This window comes from Marmota monax, unplaced genomic scaffold (assembly GCF_021218885.2).
Source record: "Marmota monax isolate L192 unplaced genomic scaffold, Marmota_monax_Labrador192_F-V1.1 WCK01_AAM20220418_F8-fsc00062, whole genome shotgun sequence".
Lineage (NCBI taxonomy): Eukaryota > Metazoa > Chordata > Mammalia > Rodentia > Sciuridae > Marmota > Marmota monax.
Window position 1 is genome coordinate 9354778 of NW_026695221.1, and position 18885 is coordinate 9373662.

Consider the following 18885-nt stretch of genomic DNA (forward strand, 5'->3'; position numbering starts at 1 on the left):
GGCACCAAACACAGCTTACACCCCCAGCCTTCTAGCAGCAGCCCCTAAGCCCGGCCCTGGGGACCCAGTCTGAGGAACAGAGGAAGCTGCAGTAGATCCGGCCAAAGACAGCCCAGACAAGCCTCCTCCAGGACTGGGAATGGAGGGGGCAGTGCTGGCAGACATGTTGGCAACTCTGGGCTGGCCACAGGTCTCTGCCAGCAGGGGTCCCAGGGAGGCACCCAAAGCAGATAGCTGAGCGCAGGATCTCTGCCTCATCTCCTGCCCTGGAGCTCTAGCTCACCCTCCCTCAAAGCCATTCCACTCCACTGTCCACCACTCAGGCAACTTGGAAGCATAGTGGTCTAGGTCCGCCACAGACCGCCCACAACGTGGCCCTGGTGCTCTGGGAACCGCCAGTCTCCAGCTGGCAACCCCACCTTTGGGCTCTGCTCAGCGACCTTGCCAACTCCTGCACACAGATAGACCCCGCCAAGCTTGTCACCTCCAGCAAAGCCAGACCACATGTACCAGACTTGATGGGGACAGTTGTGGGAGAAAACATCGCTCTAAGAATGCTGGAGGTGAGGGATGCCTCTTCACCAGGCACAGGGGTAGGAGGTAGAAACTTTCCAGAGAGGAGGGCTGTCCTGTTTGCTCACTCGGAGGAAGCCAGGAGAATCTAGAATCCGGCTTCCCGCGAAAATGTGGTCCAGGGAAAGGAACCCCGGGAAGCAGCTCCCCAGGGCTGTGGCCGCCCCACCCCAACCCCGAGCCACGCTGTGCGCACGTGCCGGGCCCGACCACCTCCCTTAGCCACGGCGCTGGGCTGGGGATAGGAGACCCGGGCCCCCTCGCCTCTCCCAGCCCTCGGCCGTGGGCCCCCGGCTGTCGGCCGCCGCGTACTCACCCTGGCGGGTGGAGCGGGGCGGGGCAGGGCAGTTCCGCGCACAGCACCGATCCGCTAGGCGCAGCGACTGGCGGCGCAGCGCTGGCGCAGCGGCTCCGCTCCGCCCGGTCCCTGTCCGGGCGCGGGGCCGGCCTGGGAGCAGGCAAGTCTGCCTGCAGGGGAGGCGGGGGCCCGGGCCCGGGCCGGGCGCGGGGCGGGGAAGGGGCCGGACACGCTTGCGCACACTGCCGGAGAGTCGACTCCGGAGCTGAGGGGAGGAGGAAAAGACTGGGGTGGAGGAGGAGGAAGGGCGGGGGCGATGCCGCGCGCGGGCGGGGCGGATGCCCGCGGCGGCTTGGGTTAGCTGGAAGGCTTCGAGGCCCGGAGAGAGGCAGGCAAGGGCCTGAGGTGCGGTAGGCGCGGAGGGGTGGAAGAGCAGACCGGATGGGGTAAAGGCAGAGCCAGGGCAGGCGCTGACTGTGAGTGGCGCCTATGATGGGTATGCCCAGCTCAGCCTCCTCACACCCTCCCCGGAACAATGAGATCGGAGAAAGGGTTCTCTGCCCTCCCTTGCGGTGAACTGTGTCCTTCCCTCACTGGAGAAACTGAGACACAGAGGAGGAAGGACCTTGTTCCGGGAGCACTGAAGGCAGACAGGTATCGTGGACCACTTTGTGGGCTCTACCCTACCCCAGTCTGGACCTGCCACCCCCAAACTGCTCCTTCTGCACCCTTCACTTGCACACCATATTTTGGCCTAACAAAGCTTCTAGTCTTACTTAAAGCTCCAGGCATCCTCTCTCCACGGGGAAATCCCAATAAACCCCTGACCTTGGTTCCTAGGGCCCTGGCATCTCTGGAGTAAATCTGGAAACCGTCCAGGCTGAAGAACAGTGCAGAAATCGCAGCGCAGGACTGTCCCTCTAATGGTTCTTTCACCGGACAGCAAGGCATTTATTGAGCCCCTGATGTGAAGCCCTTGGGTTTGATGGCACGAGTGATTCTAACAGAAATATATATATATATCAGAATGGCTTCTCTTCTGCCCTAAAGATAACTCACACTCAGCCCCTGTCCTCTGAAGCTTACCATCCAGCTACAGAGAAAAGACTTGCATTGGGCTCTTTTAAAGAATAAGGCAGGATAGCCTGGCGCTATGGGACAGTCTCTAATCCTAGCGACTCAAGAGGCTGAGAAAGGAAGATCACAAGTTCCAGGCCAGCCTCAGCAACTTAGAGAGGCCCTAAGCAGAGACCCTGTCTCAAGATAAGAAATAAAAAGGGCTGGGATGTAGCTCAGTGGTAAAGTGCTCCTGGGTTCAATCCCCAGCACAAAAAAAAAAAAAAAAAAAAAAAAAAGGCAGGACAGGATGTGACTAAGTGAAAAATGTAACTGACAGTTAGTACAAGGCATTTAGAGAAGTGGCAGCTCAAAGTGCCCTTCAGCTAAGCAGGAGGGCTCATCTCTCTAATGTAAGTTCTGTTCTGCAAGAATAAAGTGAAGCAAGTTCACTTCTAAGTTCTTCCACAGGTGACTGTTCCATCTTAAATCACACTTTGCATGAGCAGAAGCTGTTTGGCAGTTCACCAATGCTTAACTCAGTTTTATTTGAGTGTGCCTTTAGATTTGTCAGTCATTCAACACATATTTATTGCATATCATGTTCAGATCTGGAACTCGACTGGGTAGAGAGAACACAATGACTAAATCTCTCCTTGGGCAGGTCAAGAGGAAGAAGGAAGAGCCCTGTTTTACAGAAAGAAAACTGGCCCAGAGAGAAAAGACAAATACCCTAAGTGATGAGCTGTGTCTGGCAGTACTGGTCCAAGAATCAGCCTGCCCTTCAAAGTTGGCAAAGTCTTTGATGAATTAGATCTAAACAGTTTTCTTTTCTTGCTCAGAACCATATCAACTTTACTCTGCCAGAAAATCTAACTTAGGGCTGGAGTTGAAGCTCAATGGTAGAGCACTTGCCTAATATGTGTGAGGCACTGGGTTTGATTCTCAGGACAAAAATAAAATACAATAAAGGTCCATCAACAACTAAAATAAAAAAAAATTAAAAAAAGAAAAGAAAATCAAACTTAACCAGCTTTTACTCCTGGAGATGGGAGTTCCAATCCTGCATCTGTCAATAAATAGCTATAGTTTTCTTACTAGAAAATAAATAAATAAATGGAAATAACTGAGCTTATTCAAAGAGCTATTGTTGGTATCAAATGAGGCAATGGATGTGAATTTGTTCTGAAAGCATAATATGTTATATACAACTGTACTATTATTATGCAGGTGAAATACCTATTTTAATATAAAAGTTTCCTCTACCCCCATGTATCCCAGGTCTGGTTGCTGGGAGAGAAACTAACTATAATTCTGATCACCTCCTCATACTCCCATTGTTCTTACTCATGACTTCTCCCCTCCAGTTTCTTAATGGCACAGTCAGAAGTTTAGCTTGCTCCCTCAAAGTCATATCTGTGAGGCAGGAGAAAAGCAATTCTGCTGCTTTCAGGCACTGAGTTCTGAAGCCCCTCCCAACTCCATTGCACTCCTTCGTTCAGTGTACAGGACATTACAATCTGCTTACCAAGAGCCAATGTGATCGGGCAATCAAGGCTTTGGCTCATGGATATTTGTTGTTCCTCTTGAGGTCAGCTGTGGTGAGAGTTGGCCAAGACAAGCTATAGAACAAAAATCCCAGTCCACTTCCAAGCCGTGCCACTTCATTCCCACTTCTTCTGCCTTCCTTTTACCTCATCTGAGTTTCTCCTATGTGGATATGGTAGGGCACCTCTCTGCTAGAGCAACCAGAGGTATCTCTAGAGCAGAGGGAGGAGACCTAGGAGAAAGAGGTATGGGGGCAGGTGCATCTAGACCTAGGAAGGGCTGGCCCTGCAACAACTCCCTGGAAGACAGTGGGTGTGGGCAACAGACAAGGAGACGCTTGACAAATGTGCCTCCCAGGCTTCTGGCAGCTGTCCTTCTCATGTGCCACGTTAACATCCTGCCCACGAGGAGAAAGGAACAGCAAGATGCTGTCTGAAGAAGTAAGCTCAATCCAGCATCTCAGACGCTTTTAAAAATAGTAACTCCAGGATGGTATTTCAGCTCCTATTTTTATCAGATTTATATGGCTGGGCCATGGAACTGAGTTGTTCCCAGGCTTCTTAATAGCAGGGGACATCACTATTGCAATGTTAGAAACCTGCCAGTAGGCAAAGGCTAAAATGCATTCCAGGAACCTTTAGGCAGGAGGAGATCCCAAGACATCATTCATGCAGACTTTGCCTCTGTTTAGGCCACAATAAATTAACCACAGAAAGTTTATTTCTTGTTTTTTTTTTTCCTTTAAAACCTCTGAAGCTGGACTTAGTGGTGCACACCTATAATCCCAGCGACTCCAGAGGCAGAGGCAGGAGATCATAAATTCCAGGCCAGCCTCAGCAATTTAGCAAGATCCTCAGCAACTTAGAGAGACCCTGTCTCAAAATAAAATAAATAAAAAGGACTAGGGATATAGCTCAGTAGTAAAATACACCTTAGGCGTAATCCCTAGTACAAAAACTAAATCAAACCAAATCTCTGGTTTACATCATCATCTAGGATTTCATGGGCCTTCTAATCACTATATTTTTTAATTTTATTTTTCCTTTGGGTACTGGGGCTTGAACTCAGGGACATTCAACCACTGAGCCACATCCTCAGTCCTACTTTGTATTTTATTTAGAGCCGTTTCCGAGGCTGGCTTTGAACCCTCCATCTTCCTGCCTCAGCTTCCTGAGCCACTGAGAAAACAGGCGTGGGCCACCATGCCCCACCATAGAGTTATTTTTAATATTGTCTTAGTCCATTTGGTCTGCTATAACAAAATGCCATAGCTTAGATGCCGCAGTCCGGCTGTAGCAAAATAACCTGGGGGGTGACGAATGACTTGTGTAGATTGATACAGCAGGAGTGAAAGCCCTTTATTGTAGGACAGGAGCGGTATTTATACATTCCACAAAGCTTATCTTAATTAGCATAAACTAGATACATCAGTCAACCAATAAGAAATCTCCACACTTAATGGCTCACTGGTGTTACTTCATAAACCACTCCCTCTGGCATTTTGCCAGACGCCATCCAGACTTGTTTACAGACTCTTAACATTTGCCAGGCGCCATCCAGACTTGTTTACAGACTCTAACACTTAGATGACTTATAAACAACAGAACTTTATTTCTCACAGTTCTGGAGGCTGGAAAGTCCAAGTTCAAGGTGCCAGATTTGGTGCCTGAGGGCCTGCTTCCTGGTATGAACTTTTCACTGTCACCTCATATGATTAAAAAGAGCAAGGGATTTCTTGGGGGTCTCTTTTTTTTTTGATACCAGGGATTTGAACTCAGGGGTGCTTAACCCCCGAGCCATATCCCCATACCTTTTTATCTTTTATTTTGGCAGTGTCTCACAAAGTTGCTGAGGCTAGCCTTGAACTTGCATTTCTCCTGCCTCCGCCTCTTGAATTGCTGGGATTATAGGTGTGCATCACCACACCTGGATTTGGGGTCTCTTTTATAAGGCATTAATTTCATTCCTGAAGACTCTGCTGTCATGACTTATCACCTCCCCAAAGTCCCATCTTTTAATACCATCATCTTGTGATGCAAATTTTAGGAGGGACACATTCAGGCTATACAAGTTAGCTAGTCAAAATATCTGATTATTAGGTTACTCACAGCAGAAAAATAGCTGCTCATACTTACTGAGTGATATTACTATTCTCCCAAATCTTCTTCTTTAATCCTCACAAACGCCTCTTAGATAGGATAGGCACTATATTTTTTAAAAAATATTTATTCTTAAGTTTTAGGTGGACACAATATCTTTATTTTACATTTATTTTACATTTATTTTGCTGAGGATCGAACCCAGTGCCTCGTGCATGCTAGGCAAGCACTTTACCACTGAGCCACAACCCTAGCCCCAGGATAGGCACTATTGTCACACTTATTTTGAGGAGTTATGTAACTTGCCCAAGATCATACTTGGTTATGATGTAGAGTTTATGCTGGAGCCATGGGACCACTGTGCTTTCCAAGCAGAAGAGAAACAGAATGTTATGAAGTTTCCCCTTAGCCTTGGCTGTCTTGTCTTTCTTTTTTTTTCCTCCCAGCGCTGCGGATTGAATCCAGGGCATGCTAGGCAAGTACTCCACCTCTGAGCTACACCACAGCCCATCATTTCTTCAATATGATTCTGAAGCACTGGCCAGTGCTCTCACTGTATGTGTGCCCCAAGATGAGCTTGGTTCTGAGTCCTATTCATATGAGTCATGACTTGTGAAACTTTGCTTGTGCTTGTCATCTGGCTGATGATTATCAAATTTTAGTAAGAGCACAAAAAAAAAAAAAAAAAACAAATAGTACATGATCTCACTTATAAGTAGAATCTAAAAATATTAAACTCAAGACAGTGGTGGTTTCCAGGGCCTGGATGGTACATGGTCAAAGGATACAAACTTTCAGTTAAACAGGAGACATAAATTTGGGAGATCTATTGTGCAACATGGTGACTCTTTTTAATAACAATGTATTATATAATTGAAAAAAAGCTCAGAGAATTGTTCACCATAAAAAAAAAATGATGTATAATGTGAGGTAATGCATGTGTTAGCTTGATTTAGCAATTCCACAGTGTATATAAAGGTATGCAAAGTGTATACAAAAGTACATCAAGTTGTACACCACAAATATATTTTTATCAATTAAAATAGAAGTTAATTAGTTAAGAAATTAGAGATTTAGCTCCTCTTTGGTTTAGGCTCCCATAGACTTCACTACTCCTTCAAGACAGTCATTTCTTTTGTCAGTTTTCATAATTAATGCCTGTGTTCCTTATGAAATTGTAAGCTCCATATGAGCCCTACCTGAGTCCAAGTCCTTGCAAAAAAAAAAAAAAAAAAAAAAAAAAAAAACTGGATGCCAAAACCTGTTTATTATATTAAACTGGAATTGAAATACTTTAAGCTTTAGGCCGATTTAGTCCCTGCTAACAGTATTTACTTGGTAACTTCAAGTTGATACATTTCAGAATCCAACATAATTTCATTAACAATAATAATGGAATAAACTTAGGGTTGTTGACATTTATTTTATAAGTAAGGATACTTAAAAAACAACTACCACTAATTATTACCATGTTCTTATTTTAAAAAAGGACATTTTAACACTGTGTATACATTTGGAGAATAAAAAGAATCCTTTCTGGGTGAAGAGTTAGTAGACCTACATGGATAAAATAGACATATAGTCAGTTCTACCCATGGATAATCCTCATGGATATTATGAGTTCCACATCTGTGGATTCAACCAACCTCAGATTGAAAATATTAGAGAAAGGGCTGGTAATTAGCTCAGTAGTAGAGTGTTTGCCTCGCCTCCTTAAGGTCACAGGCTTGAGCCCCAGCACTGCATAAATAAATAAGTAAAAAATTAATTAAATATATGCATAAAAAACTGCATCCATACTGAACATAATCGTTTTCCTTGACACTATGCCCTAAACAATACAGTGTAACATAGCACTTACATTGTACTATATATTATTAGTAATCTAGATGTATAGATATTTTATATACAAGTCTACAACATTTTATGTAAGATACTTGAGCATCTGAGGGTTTTGGCATCTTGGAAGGGGGGCCAGTCCTGGAACCAAACTCCCCTGGATATCAAGAGAAGCCTGTGTTCAAATGTTTTGGATAAAAAAGTATACTTTGTAATTGTTTCTTGATTTGTTACTCAACTTGGGGATTTTTACTCAACAGGAACATGAAAAATGGAGCTTGGATATGTTCTTTTTCTCAGTTTCATATTGACAAATGGCAGTTTTGCTCTATTAGGAAACTCTGGGACAAATGGATAAAAGCCAAGGAACAATAGCAGTCATGCCTACAACTACTTCTTTCCTTTCTTCTCGAACCAACCCAGGAAAGAAGTAGGCCATGTGTTGGGGACTAAAAGCCACTCTAGGAAGGGCAACATCTGCCCTTGCTCTGGCAGAGCAGGGACACAGGATGCAGGTAAGGGCATTCTCTCCAGCTCAGAGGACCACTGCAGAGGACCACCGGCATTTGCTACTTGGTCAAGATAAAGCTGAGGATGTTGTGTCTTGCTCTCTCAGAGGAGATAATAGCAGTGGGAAAGTGTGAGGCAGAGAGGAATGGCTGTTACTCTGCTCTCAGAGGAGGTAACAGTGTGAGGCAGAGAGGAATGGCTGTTACTTTGCATCCCTTGGACTGAGAACCAGAAGGCCTGGATTCAAAGCCCAGTTCCTTTCTTCCACTCACCACGTGTTCATTGAACACTTACTATAGGCAAGGAACTGTCCTAGATCCTGGATAAATGGTGAACAAAGGACCGGAAGTCTCTGCTTCCCAGAGCTAACATTCACCCCATTACATTGGACAAAGCATCCTGAGTCTATTTCTAAAAGGAAACAAGGATGAGGGTCCCATGAAATAAATGTTGATTTATTTTAAACTCTGCTTTGCTGAGCCAGACAGTATCCTAGGTGTTGGGGAGACAGAAATGACTAAAACAAGTTCTACCCTCAGGCCAGTAGAGAAGGCAGACAAGCCAACAGTTACAAGTAGGAATGAGGTGATGCATGTGATATTACCTGGACAAGTCGTGTAGGAGAGTGTGACAGGAAGGGTTACCCCCAAAAGACATATGTGCTTTGGGATCTTGACAGTACTCTGCACAGCAGCCAACCCTCTGTACTGTTAGCTCCAGGCCAGATGCAAGGCAGGAACCTCAGTGGGATGAGGCATAGGGGGTGATGGGACTCAAGGGTTCTGTGTTCTATGGAAAGCCCTAGTTTTTTGGAGATGGCAGTTACACAGTGCTGGCTGGCTGGCTGAGGGGGGGAGCCCTTCACTAGAACTCCTGCAAAGGCTTGTCCTATTCAGAATAAGAAAAATAAGCAGTGAGGTTCTAAGATCCCTCTGTGCTGTTGGGAAGATATCAGACTGGGAGGAGTTCAGGGGACACTATCCCAGAAAGGCTCCTCCTTACAGAGTGAACCAAAAAGCATGCAGGAGAGGTCAACCTGCAGGAGAGCCAGAAAGCCAGCCAGGGTGTAGGCTTCTTTCTGCCTGGATCTGTGGCCTAGAAGGGCACTCCCTGCTTCTCCAGACTCTCCACCCTTTCTGCTGTGACCCCCTAGCTTAGTTTGTCCAGCAAGAGCTCTGGCCCATCACTCATCCCTCCTCATAGGTGTTGTCTCTCTCTTTTTTTTTTAATCAGGAACTGAACCCAGGGGCACTTACCACATCCCCTGTCCCCACCCTTTTTAAAATATTTTATTTAGAGACAGAGTCTCACTAAGTTGCTTAGGACCTTGCTAAGTTGCTGAAGCTAGATTTGGGCTTGCAAGCCTCCTGTCTCAGTCCCCCGAGCTGCTGGGATTACAGGTATGTGACATAGTGCCTGGCTCCTCCTCACAGTTTTATGCATCAAGCCATCAAATTCCTACCAGCCATCCACCACAGGGCAGACACATGAGACGATGGCATGGAACATAAAGGTCATCCCAAGCTGGGGGCTTGGAGTCACAAGCAGCACAGTTGGGTGGGTAGTGGGGAGCATGTGATGTGGCAGAGGGAGTGTATTCTGGAGGGAGTCCTCACTTTGGCACCTTTGCAGTACTGAAGTTGGCAACAGTATTTGCTTGTCGGGACCATCTGATTTCAGAGAGGAAAGGGGTCAGTTTACCCTTCCGGTAAACTGGAGGGAGAGGAACTGAGCCCCACAGAGCAGCCCTGCCAGCTGGAAACTGCTCTGGGAGAAGCCCTCAGGCCAGGCTCCTGACCTCAAAAGCCCAGCAGTGACCTGTGGTCCTGTCCTCAGGAGTATGTGCTTTTGGTCCAGGAAACTGTTGGTAAGATGTGTGGTGGCCATGAGTGGATCCAGCTGGATTTGCAGTTTGAGAAACTTGTCTTGGTCACTACCTAAAACAATTGCTCACTATCTGAATCCTGGGATTCTTGAAGAGCTGAAGGGAAGGGTGAGTCAGGAGACCACTCACACTCAAGCCTCACCACCAGGGTCCACGTCCTGTTCTCCACAGCAGGCAGTGTGGGCCTAGGGCAGGTGCAGCACTTGTGCCACCTGCTGAGGGCCTCACCTGCAAGGAAAAGAGCTGGGCTCTGAATCCAGGCCTCCTGGGTCCCACACCCAGGAGACAGAGTGACAGCCACCCCTCTGCCAAATGCTTTCCTTTTGTTGTCACTTCAGGGCCCAGATAAAGCTTTCTGAGCAGGCCACATTAGCCTCAGCTCTACCCTGATCAAACAGCAAATGCCAGCACCTCTAACACTGTGATACACTTGTACTTTGTGCTGGAGAGTACCCTTATGTGCATGCTGTGTCCCTGCTCTGCTGGGGCAGTGGTAGATATCACCCTTCCCAGATAAGCCCCTTGGCTCCAAGTCTGGTCATCATTCTCTTATCTGTCAAGGACCCTTCCTGGCCTCCAGATTCTAATGAACCTATAGCACTGACCACACTGTGAACCCAAGCTCCTTAGGAGCTTTTGTACTCAACTGAAACCATATTATATTGCCCTTGCTGATAACACTGTTTTGCACTTGCTCTTCTGGCTGTTCCACGTGAGTGTTTTGTCTTCCTGCCTAGATAATAAACTCAAGGCCAGAGACTAGCTGACCAAATTACAGAGGCAAAGGCAGGCTTTTGGGGCTTGCATCATCAGATTCTCATTAAAACCCTCCCACTTCCAGGCATTAATCCCCCATCCTCCTCAGTAAGTTTTTCTACAGGGTTAACGCACATGCAGGGTGTGACACCAGGGCTGTGAGGGAAGGAGGAAGTGGCATCTAAAGCCTCTATAGACTATTTCCGGAGAGGTTTTGAATTTAGTATTTTGGGGGACCTCCCCAAAGGCGAATTGGTGGGAGAGGGCCTGGCAGCACAATAGGAAGGAGTGTGAGCAGGGAGGAGGGCAGAAACCAACATGTGTGGTGAGTACAGGAACTTGGAGCAAGCTCTCAGCACCCTTCCAGGGTACTGTCACTTTCCAGCTACAGCCACAACCTTGACTTTCCACCCTTCCGGGGGACTTTCCCACTTGCTCTGCCCAACTGTTGTCCCTCCCCATCTGCCTCCCCAGATCATGCTATCTGTCTTCACAGATGAGCCTAATACTTTATTCACATATAAGGAATAAACCAGTACAAAATAAATGTTTTAAAAATCCCCTTGGAGTAAAACATAGCCTCCACACTGCCCAAAACCACAAACAAATGTGCCCCTCTCCTGGCACACTCAGGGTTGCTGGGCTTCTTGTAGGAGCTTGAGTAGGGGGTCATCAGCTCTGAGGGTAAAAGTGAGAGTGCGCTGCTGATAGTGCGTGGGGTCATACTCTAGGTTCTCGATCACCTGGGCCAGCAGGTGGGCCCGCTCCACACTGGAACCGGGTGCCTCAAATCCCAGGGCAGTGAAGTGCACATGTAGGTGGTAGTAGGAGGGCAGGTAATGCAGGTAAACACGGAGGTGGTCTGCCTTCACCTGGTAGCGCTGCATGATGGCTTCCTGATGAGAAAAGGGGAGGCAAGAAAGTGTTATCATGCTGCCCACTAGCCAGTGTCAGGACCCCCACCCAGCACTCCTCCTGTCTTAGCACAGGCTAGCCTGGGATAGCATACAAAAACCTTCCAAATGTCTCTCTGCTTGCTTCAGATCCCTCTGTCTTCCATTCTAGGAAATCAACAAAGGCAGCAGCAAAGCTGAGACATGCATTCCCCCAACAGAAGAGAGCCTATCTTCTCAGGCTTCCCTACAACAACCTTGATAAAACATTACTTTGAGAATCTAGGAAGTCCCAGTGTCTAAGTATAGGGCCCAGGTTCCCAAGACTGTGGATATTGTCCTTCCCCTGGATGAATTAATTACAAGCACTTGATAAACCATGAGGTAGGTGGGAGGAAATATATCTACACTCTCTTGGAAAAAGGCTTAGAAACAGAGATGGGGCTGTGCTGAGAATCTGGTGAAAGGGAAAAGGCGGGGGAAAGGATATGGGAAGGGTGACCCACAGACAAACGGGCCGTTGCAGCTGGGCTCCTTTCACCAAAGGAAAACATTTACTTTCGCCCAGGTTCTCTCTGCCCACTCCACCTTGCTCAGAGGGAGGTCTTTTTCTATCTACCCTGACCTCCCCTGTCTCCTTCAGGAGCCCCCAAGACTTGGAATTAGGAGAAGATGTTGATCTCCTTCGTGGGCAGATCCCTGAGGAGGTCAAAGGTGAAGAGAAAGACTCAGGCCTCATGCCCAGGAATTGCTGCAGCAAGGTGAGACCAGGCCCAAAGCACCCAAAAGGCTTCCTGGAATAAAGAGGGCTGGTCTATTGGGATGAGGCTGCCAGGACAGGGAGGAGTGGGTCAAGTGTCTCAACAAGAGAAAGACATCATTCTGTGCCACGGATAGATCCAGAGGTTACTTTCTGATAAAAATAAGTTGTTTCAAAAACATAAAGGCAGTCAGAAGAGGGTGCCATGGGCAAGAAGGTGTTGGAAAACAGGCCAGAACACAGTGACGGGAAGTAGGATCTGGGCAGAGCCCTGGCACTGGCTAGAAAGTGGCAGAGTTCTCTTTGGGTTGGGTATTCTGGTAGCTGCCAGCTCCTGGCATGATAGGTGTATATCTTCACATATTTAAAAATGAAAAAAGGGCTGATATCTGGTTCCACAGAATGGTGTATTTAGAAGGGATCCCAACCAGATATAGGGGTCCACAGAGGTGAAATGACTGTCCCAGGCCACTCAGCTAGTTAGGGCCAACATGTCAGGCCATAACCACAACCCAAGATCCTCCCATCTTCCCCTGCCCCCAAGGCCCCTTTTAGTGCTCTTAAAATTTCATTAGATTAAACAAATGTTCCAGATAGAAAGTATCCTAGAATATCAGGTGCCATGGAATCAACCTGCTCTCTGCCTTGTATGTACATATATACAAGTCAAAATCATGTGCCCTAAAGCCCAAGAAACCCATCTGGCGCAAGGTGGTTATCATGCGCGAGGCAGGTGATCCTGAATGGTAGGGGCAAGAGTCTTGGAATGGAGGTTAGGGGGCATACCAGATGAAGCTTATGAAAAAAGGCAGGGAGGCTGATCTGGAGGTGAGGAAAGGTGGCTGAAAAGTAGAGTTTAGAGGGCTGGCCAGGACCAATGACCCTTGTGAAGCAACTTAATGAGCCCTAACACAGTATAAGACTGGCATACAGAGAGAAGCCGTTTCCAAGACACACTCAGGGAAGAGTGAGGAAAGAGGCCCAGGGAACATACTGGAATCTTGAGTCTAACAATGGACTTCAATGTGGTTTGGTGAAGCAACTTACCTGCCCTTCAAGAAGGATGTTCCTGAGCAGCGGCAGGTGCTCTTGAGTAAGGTCCCGAAGTGATTTGATGCCTCGGCGATGACAGATGGCAATCAAGTACAGGTCATCAAGCTGCACAGAGACCAAGGGGAATGGGAACAGTTCTGGGCCTCACAGGGACAGGCTGCCAGTCCTGATATTCCTACCCCCAAGGCACACAGTGTCCCACAGCCAGTCCATGAGACCCCATGGCAGGACTGGTCCCCAGGCAGTGTAGGTGTTCTTGTGCCCAAGGCTAGCAGGATTATCTAAGGAACAGGATTTCTGTGTATTCTTCCTTCTAAAGAACATCCTGCAGCAGTATTACCCATTCTTCAGAGTTGATGGGGGAGAGGGGAGGCTATAGGGAAGCTCAAGAAGAGCCAAGAAGAATTCTTTTCCTCTAGGAGTTTACAATCTAATCCATGTACATAAGTCACTCTACTATAAGACATAAAGTATAACTGCTTTTTTGAGAAGATTGGGGGTTGAACCCAAGTCCTTGTACGTGCTAAGCACACATTCTACCACTGAGCTATACCCTCAAAATAAAGTGATCAAAACACAGGAGGAAGAATGAAAGGTTCCTGCTCGCTGGGATGATCCAGGAAGACCTCCTGGAAGAGAAAGTAGGGGATCTAGGTCTTGAAAAAGTGGTAGGAGGTGGACACAGTGGCACATTCTGTAATCCCAGCAACCCACAGGCTGAGGCAGGAAGAACACAAGTTCGAGGCCAGCCTGAGTAGCTTAGTGAGACTTTGTTTCAAAATAAAAATAGGTCTGGGATGTAGCTTAGTACTAGGGTGCTTGCCTCGTAAGTATGAAGCTCTGGGCCTTGGTTTTGATGAAAGAAAGACAGAGGTAGGGCTGGGGATATAGCTCAGTTGGTAGAGTGTGTCGTGCCTTGCACAAAGCCCCGGGTTCAATCCCAAAACCACCACCAAAAAAAAAAAAAAAAAAAAAAAGAAGAAGATAGAAAGCACATTCTGGGAGAGGGAACAATGAGAGAGGAGGCTCAGAGTCAAGACTGTATAGGGCACAGAAGTCGGGGGGCAAGCAGCCCAACTTATCTGGAATGAAGGCACATGAAGGGGTGTGTGGGATATAGTGAGGTGTGAAGGAGGGAATGGGAGCCTGGGGCCAGCTTAGCAACAAACACCACAACACCACAGCAGTTAGCCCATTTCTCTCCTCCCCCATCAACATTTCAGGGGTGGCTGTTCCTGCTGTCCTTCCTGAAAACGGCGCCTGTCTGAAAACCTGGAGGTCACAACAGAGCAAAGAATCAGAGTCAACAATATCTTGTGCCAGAGAGCAAATGAACTCTTCCTCTTGGCCAGAAATCCCTCTCACATCCTCCCCGCTACCCCAAACCTTGGCCTTGCCTGATTATCACATTCAAGTGCCAGGCAGGCCAACATTCCCAGGGCCAAGGCTCAGGGAGAATGCAGCAGTGCCCAGTGCTGTAGTCTGACCTGCTGGATTCTTCATGGAGATAATATGGGGACCATGAGTCACACAGTCAAATCCCCAGGGACCCAACTGCCTTATGTCCAACCATGAAATAGTATCTTCTTGTCATTCTTTTCATCCAGAGTTCTAAGAGTCTGGGTTCTCCCGGACAGACCCTGCTAGAGATAAGCCCACAAAGGCTTAGTTTCTTCCTATGGCCTGTATCCAGGAAATTTACTCTCATACTAGGGAAGAGTCCAAAGAGAAACCAGGAAACAAAATTGCTTGACTTGGGCATGTGTGTGTGTGTGTGTGTGTGTACATGTGTGTGTGCACGCATATCTGCAAATGTGTGCACATTTTCAGCTATACCACGTCTGTCACAGGACACCCAGATAATAGAGCATTTGTTTTAGATGATGTCTGTTGACAAACCCAAACCTGATATTAAATCACATCTCTCTGCTCCATTGGAATGAAATGAGGCATGGAGCCGGTGTTGGGTGTCAGCTCACAGGCTGTGTGAGGGAACAAAAAGAAACCATTATTTGATAGCAGACATAACCCCAAAATTTCTGCAGGCAGCCAAAGTGCTTCCTGGCCCATAGAAATGATCTGAAAAAAGCCTGGCAAAAAGGTGGGTTAGGGCCTGAGACTGGCACCCTAAAAGGTGGCCCATTGACCACTCTGGGGAGATAGACACAGTCAGTCTCTTTGTAAGGCAGGACAGTGAAATCAAAGTTAATGATTTCCTGACAAGGGGCAAGACAGAGGATGACTAGAGCATTGGAGAGCCATTTCTTGACATCCGGAGTGACTTAGAGGAAAGACTCCCTGGTCTGGGAACTTTAGACTAAAGAACAAACTATGTGAACCAAAAATGCATGTGTGTTTGTGTATGTGTGTGTGTGTGTGTGTATGTGTGTGTGTATTTATACACACAATATATAAAAATTATCCCTGGAAGGAGATACAAAGAAATAGAAACAATGATTGTTTCTGAGGAAGGGAAGAAAGCAGGGTGGGGGAACTTAATCCCACTGAACATTCCCTATATTATGTGCAATTTTACCATGGGCACAAATTAACTAACAAAATGAAAAAATAAATAAATAAAAAAAATAAAAAATAAAAAAAAACCCAGTGATCTCTTGAGAGAACCAGGGAAGGAATGCTGTTATAAGCTCTGGGTGGCATAACCTCTAGCAACATTAGGCATCTGATACACATCTATTGAGTGGATGGAAGAAAGAACAAATGGGTAAATATAGAGGTTTCGGTGTGGGGACAATAAAGATAACAATTCCAGGGGCTAGGAGTGGAGCACATGCTTAGGGAATATGAAGGGATTAGGTAGGAAAGGAATAGAAAGAGAAAGGGAAGAGAATGAAAGGACAAAAAGAAGAAAGGGAAATATACTTCCAGGAGAAGCTGTGAGAGACTCAAGGGAGCCAGGAAGGCGCCCCAGAAACAAATGCTGAAGCACTTCCCCCTCAATCAGTCCATGGCCCCAGGATGAGGAATAGAAGCCTAGATGTGGCCTGTTTTTCTTCTGGGAATGTTGCCAACTTCTAAGGGAGCAATCAAGTTCAGAGATTCAAAGCTGTGTGCAGTAGTACAAGCCTGTAATCCCAGCAATTCCAGAGGCTGAAACAGGAAGACTGTAAGTTCAAAGCCAGCCTCAGCAACTTAGTGAGGCCCTATGCAACTCAGTGAGACTCTGTCTCAAATTAAAAATTAAAACCAAAAAGGACTGGGGGATGTGGCTCAGTGGTTAAGTGCCCCTCGGTTCAATTCTTGGTACCAAAAGTAAAAAAAAAAAAAAAGGTCAGTGATGTCACAAGTCATAGATCTGAGGCACTGAAATATGGCACCTTTAAAAAATAAGCAAGAATTAGGCAAAGGTGGGGCTGGGGTTGAGGCTCAGTGGCAGAGCACGTGCCTAGCATGTGTGAGGCACTGGGTTCGATCCTTAGCAGCACATATAAATAAATAAATAAATAATGAAGGTATATCAACAACTAAAAATATTTTTTAAAAAATGAATTAGGCAAAGGTTAAGAAGGACCATATTAGCATTAATATCATGGAAGGTCTGACATTTAAACTGGCCCCTTCACTCCCCTCAAGGGCAGGCAGCTCCAGCTATGTGACTGAGAACCCAGTATAATTCCCAAAGCTTTCCTGCCATCCTTGGATCAGATGACTGATTGTTTTCCCATTCTGGACTCAGATGCATTCAGGGCTTCTGAAACGGAGATGTACAAGTTCATCCTTACTGTCTTTCTGTGGCTGCAATGCCCCTGCAGTCAGTCACAAGCTCTTTAGTCTTCAAGAGTTTTGTGAGGCCAAAGTTCCTCCTCTCCCACCCCTGTCTCCCATGACCAGACTTTAATTCAGGATCTTTAGTCTATCTAAAGAAAGATGGGGGTTTGCAGAGCTACCTTGTGGTCATGATTCTGGGGCCTTGTCTTAGCTCTTTAACCACCTCCAGAGCAAGTCCAAGTTCCCTTCCTTAAGGCCTGAAGGTGGCCCAGGCAGGGACAAGGGAAGAGGAGACTGGGGTCTGGTGTGCTCTTGGCCCCTTTCACTACAACACCCCACACACAAGCTACTTTTTTTGATCCTGCTTGGCTCTAAGAAATCATCATTCCATGCTGCAACTTCTGGAAACTCTCTTTGCATTCCCTACCACCCCTTGAGCCACATTTGAGAATAACCATGAGCCTCTTATCAAGAGACAAAAGATGCTTTGAGCTAAAATCTAGTCCCTATACTTCAACCACAGGCCTTTAAACCCCTTCTGGGGGCAGTAGCTTTAAAGTTCAATGAATTAAAAACTAAGCAAATTGCAGGTGAGCTCAATATATGTCCTAATGTCCTGAAGAACAGGTCACAATTGAGAAAACAAGGGTTTCCACAAAGAATCAGCCAGGGCCCAGGCTCCACAACATTTCTGCATGGGTCTCATGACCAGATGAAGGCACAGAAACTAGATGGGCCCACCCAGGGCAGATGGCAAACCCAAGCCCAGGTTACTCCAAGAGTGTAACTGGATGAGAGAGGACGCTATCTATGGCCAAATCTCCTGTGTCTACCTACCTGGCCCCTTCTAATTCCAGCCTGTAAATAGCAATCTTTACAACACGATGGACCTGCCTGTTCCTGAATCCATCAGGGTACAAATGTTTCTAATACACTCAGGGTATAAAGAGGCAAAGGCAAATTTTAACTCAGCAGTGGGCTGGAATGGGAAAGAGGACAGTGGAGAGAGGGAAGAGACCTACAGAATGTAGATGACACCTCTAAACCTGCTCCTTCAAAGGTTTGGAGAAGCAGAGTCATTTGGAGGCCAGGGAATGGGGAGCTAACAACTGAAGTGGAGGTCTGGGCTACTGGAAAACAATTCTGCAGCTCAGTGGGGGTAGGGGACTCTTTGGATTGATCATCATGGTTACTCTCTGTGCTTTGAACATGGGCCTGCCTGGATCTGGTAGTGTTCAGGGGGACAGAGAGAATGCTCCACCTGAGGCTCCAGATGATGCTAGAAGTGAAGATGGCATCTGAGTCACTTGGTTGGTTAAGTGGTGAAGGAATGGCCTCTGCAGTCATGAAGACGAACATCCCTGTTCAGCTCACCTCTTGGGTAAGAACACAGCCAGAAAAGTCTTTAAGGTGACCATGAAAGCAAAAGTATTTGTGTATGACAAGAATATACTCTGTTGCCGTGGACAGATCTGGCCATCCCTTGATGGGTAATTATAATCTGCTCAGAGAGATGCGGATGTTGAGGAAGAAGGGCAGTCAAAGAGGCCAGCAACTTGGGAGTGGAGTTGTCAATGACCAGAGTGGGATTGTTGGAGCCTAGAGCACTCCAGCATGTGATCTTTACCTGCTGTTGGTTCCACTTGAGGTCAGGGATGAGGACAAAGCCATCAGAGGGATCTGGATTCTCATAAATAATCCGGTCAGCTTCAGCCTTCTTGTCAAGGATGTTATATACCCACTGGAAGGAGAGGGAAAGAGATGGTTCACAAATCCACCTGCCTTCAGCTAGGCCAGACAAGTTCTCTGGCCCCTCTGGAAAGGATAACGAAACTATAAATGGCTGCTAAATTCAGGGATTAACAAACAGGCTGTTTGGGGATCCA

At 46.8% G+C, this 18885-nt stretch overlaps 2 protein-coding genes and 1 long non-coding RNA gene across 7 annotated transcripts in view; 1 reads left to right on the forward strand and 2 right to left on the reverse strand.

Moving 5' to 3' along the window:
- The window catches only part of St3gal4 (ST3 beta-galactoside alpha-2,3-sialyltransferase 4), a 46239-nt gene extending 45206 nt beyond the window's left edge, over positions 1 to 1033 (reverse strand). For 4 of the 5 annotated variants that reach the window (XM_046432740.2, XM_046432738.2, XM_046432739.2 and 1 more), the window contains exon 1: positions 890 to 1033. The gene's annotated coding sequence lies outside the window, so the exon portion shown is untranslated. The remainder of the gene's footprint in view (positions 1 to 889) is intronic. The other variant, XM_058575273.1, reaches the window with a different exon arrangement.
- Positions 1034 to 1228: 195 nt separating this feature from the next.
- Positions 1229 to 16312, forward strand: LOC124085182 (uncharacterized). Its single transcript, XR_006849366.2, has 3 exons — positions 1229 to 1525; positions 12101 to 12218; positions 14494 to 16312. It is a non-coding gene; the product is annotated as an uncharacterized LOC124085182 (long non-coding RNA).
- The window catches only part of Dcps (decapping enzyme, scavenger), a 37763-nt gene continuing 29931 nt past the window's right edge, over positions 11054 to 18885 (reverse strand). The window contains exons 4-6 of the mRNA XM_046432719.2: positions 18627 to 18740; positions 13265 to 13375; positions 11054 to 11460 (exon numbers count right to left, since the gene is read on the reverse strand). Coding sequence (XP_046288675.1) covers positions 11194 to 11460; positions 13265 to 13375; positions 18627 to 18740 — 492 coding nt within the window. The 3' untranslated portion in view covers positions 11054 to 11193. The remainder of the gene's footprint in view (positions 11461 to 13264; positions 13376 to 18626; positions 18741 to 18885) is intronic.